A 6,435-nucleotide genomic window follows, 5' to 3' on the forward strand; every position below is an offset into this window, starting at 1 on the left:
AATGAGGAAATCATTGTAACTGGCATTACTCAGCTCTGCATTTTCTAACATTTGATGCTGGTGAAGCACAGTAGTGCACAGGGTGGGACAGGGAAGATCGCCACTTCACTAATTAAATTTGTATATTCACTTTAACATATAAATTGTTGAAGAAGTATTTGCTTTTTACGTAAACAGGCGTCAACCACACTTCTCAGAAATGCTGCAGTAAAGAAAACACCAGTACGTTGCTCAAACAGGGCTGTTCTTTGGGAGACTGAAACAGGGATGGGCAAAAAGATGTATGCAACGGAAACGTATGGCACAATTGTAGTGCAACTGATAAAATAATCTCTTTCTATTCATGCTCCAGCTCACGTCCCACCGTATCATTTGCCTTTGCAGCCATCTACAGCCCCAGTCCCTCCAGTTCCACCATAGCCAGCGCAACACAGCATCTTCCTAAGAGCTCCCAAGTATCATCTGTGCCTCTCCCAAACACCAGCCCACATAGCTGGAGGCTGTAAGGAGAGGCAGCTGCTTCCGTCAGCGTCTTTGCTGCTCCCCTCCGCCCTCTGTTCATACACACCTTTTCCCTGTTATATCCCAAATTCCTGTGGTGTCCACCCCTACTATTCTCAACCCAACCTCTAAGCTCACGCCGGCAGTGACAGAAGAAAGGGGTAAGAGATCGTATCAGGGTGGGGGGAAGAACACAGAGAGCGTTTTTCTTCTTAAATGTTGTACAAAAAATCCTCAAACTAAATGAAGTAACGCACCCTGAAAATAAAGGCTGGGTTTTCCCTGCGACAGGAACGTGAATTTGCAGTGCACATCCCAATCCGTTTCGGAAGTACGTAACGCCACCCTGCTTCTGTCCCGAACGAGCAATAGAACAGCTTTTGTGGCCGTTCCTCTTTATACTACCACATTCATAAGAGAGACGCAGAACAGCCTGCAGCATTTTAAAGTTCAGAAAGACAAATTTCCTTCAGTGGGCTTCAAGAGAAAAAAAAAAACACAAAACAACTTCAAATCAGGTTTGGCATGGGAAGCTTGCCGAATTCCCACAACACAAACATCCCATCAAAAATGGTCCTGAGCCTAATAAATAAAACCATCCGCATAGCCCCCTCTTACCCACGCAATTCTGAAGGTTACTCCGGACGGGCTGACTCCTGAAACAGCGAGTACATGGCCGCGAGGCACCCGAGTAACACCAGCCTTTACGGGCAAATAACGACATCATAAATTCTGCTACAACCTTCCCAACCTGTTAACTAGGTTGGCGACAGGACTGCGCTGCGCAAACAACGTGCTCAAGCGCTGCCCCGGGCCCCCACGTGGAATACCCTGCAGAAGCCAGGGCAACAACCGCCTACTGGATTTTCAGCTGATAAAGCGCTATGATAAAGAGGGATCTGGCCTCCGCTAGAACCAGCTGCTTTCTGCTGCTCCTCCATCGTCGGGTCAGGAGCAAGCACAAAGAGCACACACAAGCTAAGGCTCTCACCGTAATCTGCTCTCCAGTTATTCAGCTGGACAGCACTAACTTCTCTGCATTAACTTTTCCAGCCTGCGTCCAGCAAGGAAAAGTATTTCACTGGGAATCAAAAGGAACAAAAAGTAGAGCAAAATTTGCCTCCAAAGAACTCTAGTGATAGTTTTAAAGTCTCCCCACAGATGAAAAGGAGCTAGAATTTACGGTCTGCATCAGCCCGATGGCAATGGAGACATCAGTGAGGCAACCCTGTGTCCAATATACCCTGAACACATTTCTGTGAGGTAGCCGGAAGCCTAGAGAAGCAGAATGTATTCTTCTTAAAAAAAAGCAAAAAACAAAAAAACAAAAAACCCCCCACAAACAAAAAACAACCAACCCAAAATCCCCAAAACCCAAAACAAACAAAACCAACAATACAGAAGTGGCAGACCAGGTCAAACAACCCGCTTCACCTGACTATTCTTACCCAAAAAAACCATTTTGTATCTCTGTATAAGGGCATTTTATGCAGGTGTACGCATATACCTTTATAAGCCCAGTCCTGCAAGCTTTAATGAACGATGCATTCATACCAAATTACGGATGAGACTGCATCACCCTCTGATCATAATTAAAGATAAGTGCCAGACACTTGGAAGATCTATACTTATAATACTTTGAGGCACAGCTTGCAAAGTTCTTCTCCTCACCATTTATCTTCCTCTTCTGCAGACCTTCAAGGTGGCAATACAAGGATAAAAGCAAACACACAAAAGTCTCCAGCACCGTTTGAAATGTTCTTGCTGAAGAAGGGAAGATGTCGCAGCGGTAACTCAGGTAGGCAAAAGGAAAGTTGCAGGATAAACACAAATACTCACAGGAATTGTGCCTACGACGGAAGCCCTTGGATTGAGTCAGTGTTTCCACATGTCGATCCATGTAGCTCTTGGAGCACTGCTGCTGTGGAGAGATGATAATGTCCTGATTCTTCGCGTCCGTTCTCCTTGGGATATTCTGCGGGGCACTGCTGGAGATGGGCTTCTTTAACATCTTCCCAGTGCCGTTCTGACTGGGACCCACTTGGCATCCGACACCGGGGATGCCCATTTCCGTCTGCTGCAGGTCCCCACATTGTCTGCTGTCCCCTGGCCCCGGGATCTCCAGAATTTTCAGCTCGGTAATGTCACCTGCCCTAAAAAACAGGAAAGGAAAACCAGACGTTGAGAAATTTAGCATCCGAGGTACCTTCACAAAACAACCCCTAAAGAAAACCAGGCAATGTTGTACAGCGGGTTTTTTCTGATGCCGTTATCAACAGAAACAAGAAAAAAAAAAAATTTTAATATACTAACACACGAGGCTATTTCCACAGACATAAAAATATTCAACTGAAATGGTATGAATCTTCAAAATAACAACTCAAGTACTTCTATGCTGCACCTGGATTGCGTTTGAAAGGTTCTGTTCCTAGCTGAAACAGGAATCAGTCAAGCAGAAAACGGAAGCAACTGGCACAGACCTTTGCAGAAACCTGCATTAACTTAACAGTTGCTAGATAATATAATTAATCTCAGCCTTGAGGCTACTATTACTTTTAATCCATTTGTAGAGAAAGCTACCCTTAGATTAGCGCAATTCACGCTCGGGCAAGGATGGCGCTTCCTGTTTCCTCAGAAGAAGGATAAAGAAAACTAATACAGCACTGGGCACGAGCCAAAACGAAACAAAGCAGCGGTTACAAAGACCTCCAGTTGCACCGATCGCAAGAAATAAATCAGAAGTTAAGGTCTTCTCTTTTAAACTTAGTAAGAATTTGTCCAACTGGGATATAAAAGCAGCAAGAGCTTGCTACAGACTTCCACACATCGCCTGGAAGAATATGGTCGTTATCTTTCCCCACGCTCTCTCTTCAAAATCCAAAGGGAAAAAAAAAATAAATAGAAAGCATTGACTTCAGGGAATCAATCTTATTTAAAAATCAGTAACGCAGAGTCTTAACTATTGTAATATGCCAGGTAACAGGAAAATGTCCAGTGACGAGTGACTCTCATTTATTCTTTTTAAGCACAGTGTTACCAGGAGCTGGTGGGAGAGAACTCCCGAGAGCTACAACACCGCTGCACCGATTCAGCTTTTGGGTTCAAAACTCTCTCCTGTCTACACAGAGGAAAGAACATGGCAAGAGACAGAGGGGACGGAGTTGGGTTTGATAACTGCACTTTACTTAATTGTATTGGAGCAATAATTTTAACTGACCTACCACTCTGCTTTCTCTTCTGTCACGCTTTAATTACATGTAGTACACGTGCTGAGGGCCAAGCTTTAAGAGAGTATGCCAGCCCCCGCAACTACCTGAACACCGGACAACAGAATGTATGCACACAATACACACACACACACACAGCCTCACCCACAAACAACCTCCAAGCGTGAGCTTCTAACACGGGGATGGCAGAGCCAGAAAATAAGCTCCTGCAGACAAACTGACAGAAACACGAGCGGCACTTCTCATCCAAAGACGCTCAGTAGCAGTAGGGAGGTTTAAGGCAAAGAGCCCGTTTCTGGGGAAAAACAAAACAAAACATCCAAACCACCGCAGACCTCGCCTGGAAAAAAACCACAGGAGGAAAAAAGACGGGCACTAACCTGAAGGTGACTTCTGGCACGAGGCACTTGACCCCATTATGGAAGGGCCGCGTCAGGGAAATGGTCTGGCTGACCTGATCCACGGCAGACACTCGTCCTTGGTAGACTCCCAAGCTTTCTCCACAATTAATCGACACAATGCTCCCGAGCCAGTCCGTAGCCATATTTCCGGCACGCAATTGCTGTAAAGAGACACGGGCCTGGCTGTAACAAGATGCAGAAGCTGACAACCTCAATCAGCATCAACGGCATCCCCCGGCCCAGAACCCTGGCTCCCACCCAGGCTCCGGCTTTGTCAGCTTCTCTCTTCTTTGTGGGGTGGAAATAACATCCATACAGACGCCGAGGATCACAGCGAGCGCGTAAATCCCCGGACAGGGCTTTGCCTATACGATTGCTTGTAACGCAGCTCACCGTTTGCATCGTTAAAGAAATAATTTGGTAACTGAATTCAAGACTAACAGCTTCCAACAGCCATAGTTAGCATTTAGTTCTGTCTGCGGACATTCTCCCTGTAACTTCAAACAGGGAATTTATCTTCCCTTCCCTTTCTAAAATTTTGGCACACGAACCCTGGGGCAGAACAGCTCTTGTGAATACTCAGCACTGAGAAGGCTGACCTCTGCACGTACCGTTGAAAACGAACCCCTTTAAGGGAACACACAGACAACAGAGGGGGGGGAAAAAAAAACCAACACTGGAGCCCAGGACAAAAGTCTTCATGCTCTCCAGAGCCAGGAGTGTTAGTATTACTGCCACAATTAGATAAATGAAAAGGGAAAGCTGCACTCCTTTCCAGCATCGAGTTCCACCAAAATACAGGGGGGGAAATGCACTTTGTTTAGTTAGACGTAATTCCCTCGGTTTTGATGCTCGACTGAAGTTGTACCAACACACTTTGAAGGAGCTAAGCGCATCTTTTGATCTGAGATTTCTTCCTCCAGACAAAGAACACAGGAAGATGACAGGCTCACTAGCATCACGGTAGCGCGGAAGAGCTGACAAGCTCATAAACAAAAGTGACTACCGTATGTATTTGCCTTTCATGCCGTAATCAACAGTAAGAGGGAGAAGGCTTTGGTATTTACTGTAAGGAACACAGACAGAAAGCACAGGAGATAACCCAGGAAGATTAACGCCAATATATAAAGCACGTTTCTGTGAGAGTCATCTTAATTCTCTCCAAGCCCTTCCTGTCCTGAGCAAGGGGAAAAAGATGCAAGGGGAAAAAAAAACCAAACCTGGGAATAACTAGGATGCATCCACGCTACCAGAACTAACTCACTTCCCCCAACTTTCAGGGGACTGGAAACAGGGGATGCTTCAAAGGGCAGCAAACGCTAAATTTGGTCACTAAGCCGTAAATTCTTCAGGAACAGCCTCCTTTCTTTCCTGTTTCTGTGTATTTATGTTAACTCATGATAACAATGTCTGGATTCCGAGATGACGACTGATAAAAAGCACTTTCAAAACACAGATAACACATCCCCGAGTATCTGCAGCGAAACTAACATTTCATTCCCTTTCCTGTTTTTCGTGTCTCTTTTTGAAAACAAGGAAGAGAGTTCAGCACACATCACCATCTTACAAGGATCCTTTTAAAAAAATAAGACCCTCCTTTTACCAAGAAAAAAACCCATAAAAATCTACGTTTGCGTGCAGACATAAACCAAAACAACGAAACGCCTCATCTCAAAGGATGTTGCCCTACTGCTTTGTGTGCAAATCATTTAGAAGAAGGAACAAACCGCACGTGCAGCGAATGATTTCCTACATCACACGTGACAAACGTGAGCACATTCGTTTGTTTACACCCACCCGGAAAGTCAACCCTCCTGTCTTATATGCCGAGGTTTTGTCACACGACTCGCAGATACCTTACGTTCCCCCACACCTCTTATTTCAAGCGTTACGTTACCGATGTTCCTGCAAGTTTTAAAAGAAACGCAAGTCACGGAGCTTACTCAAACAGGCATGCAGCACTTAATAAAGACGGTTTGTGAGCGGTAACCTAGCACACGGTGAGTTGGTGGCTTTGCACGCCGGGCACCGCTGCTTGAGACGAGGGGTGCCGCTGCGCGCCTTCCCCCTGCCTGGAAGACGGCCCAGCACGGGGGCGGTTTCGCTGGCTCACGGCAGCCACCGAGCCTGCCCGCTCTGCACCCGAGAGACAACCGGGCAGGGGATATATGCTCCCAGCAGGTCTCGTCGTGTCCCCCCCCGGGGCTGGGTCAGGGTGGGCTGCCTCCAGCCTGATCCCCGGAGGAGAACACAGCCCCCCCCCCCCCCTGGGGAAACACGGAGCCCCCCCGGCCCCCGCCCGGGGG

At 46.7% G+C, this 6,435-nt stretch overlaps 1 protein-coding gene across 2 annotated transcripts in view; it reads right to left on the minus strand.

The window, feature by feature from the left end:
* EDC3 (enhancer of mRNA decapping 3) overlaps positions 1-6,001 on the minus strand; it is a 28,201-nt gene extending 22,200 nt beyond the window's left edge. Inside the window, exons 1-3 of one of the 2 annotated variants that reach the window (XM_009330087.1) lie at positions 5,927-6,001; positions 4,109-4,290; positions 2,341-2,654 (exon numbers count right to left, since the gene is read on the minus strand). In XM_009330087.1, coding sequence (XP_009328362.1) covers positions 2,341-2,654; positions 4,109-4,272 — 478 coding nt within the window. In that variant the 5' untranslated portion in view covers positions 4,273-4,290; positions 5,927-6,001. Of the gene's footprint in view, positions 1-2,340; positions 2,655-4,108; positions 4,291-5,926 lie in introns of those variants that run through there. The other variant, XM_009330088.1, reaches the window with a different exon arrangement.
* Positions 6,002-6,435: the final 434 nt, after the last annotated feature.

This window comes from Pygoscelis adeliae, unplaced genomic scaffold, assembly GCF_000699105.1.
Source record: "Pygoscelis adeliae isolate BGI_AS28 unplaced genomic scaffold, ASM69910v1 Scaffold298, whole genome shotgun sequence".
NCBI lineage: Eukaryota > Metazoa > Chordata > Aves > Sphenisciformes > Spheniscidae > Pygoscelis > Pygoscelis adeliae.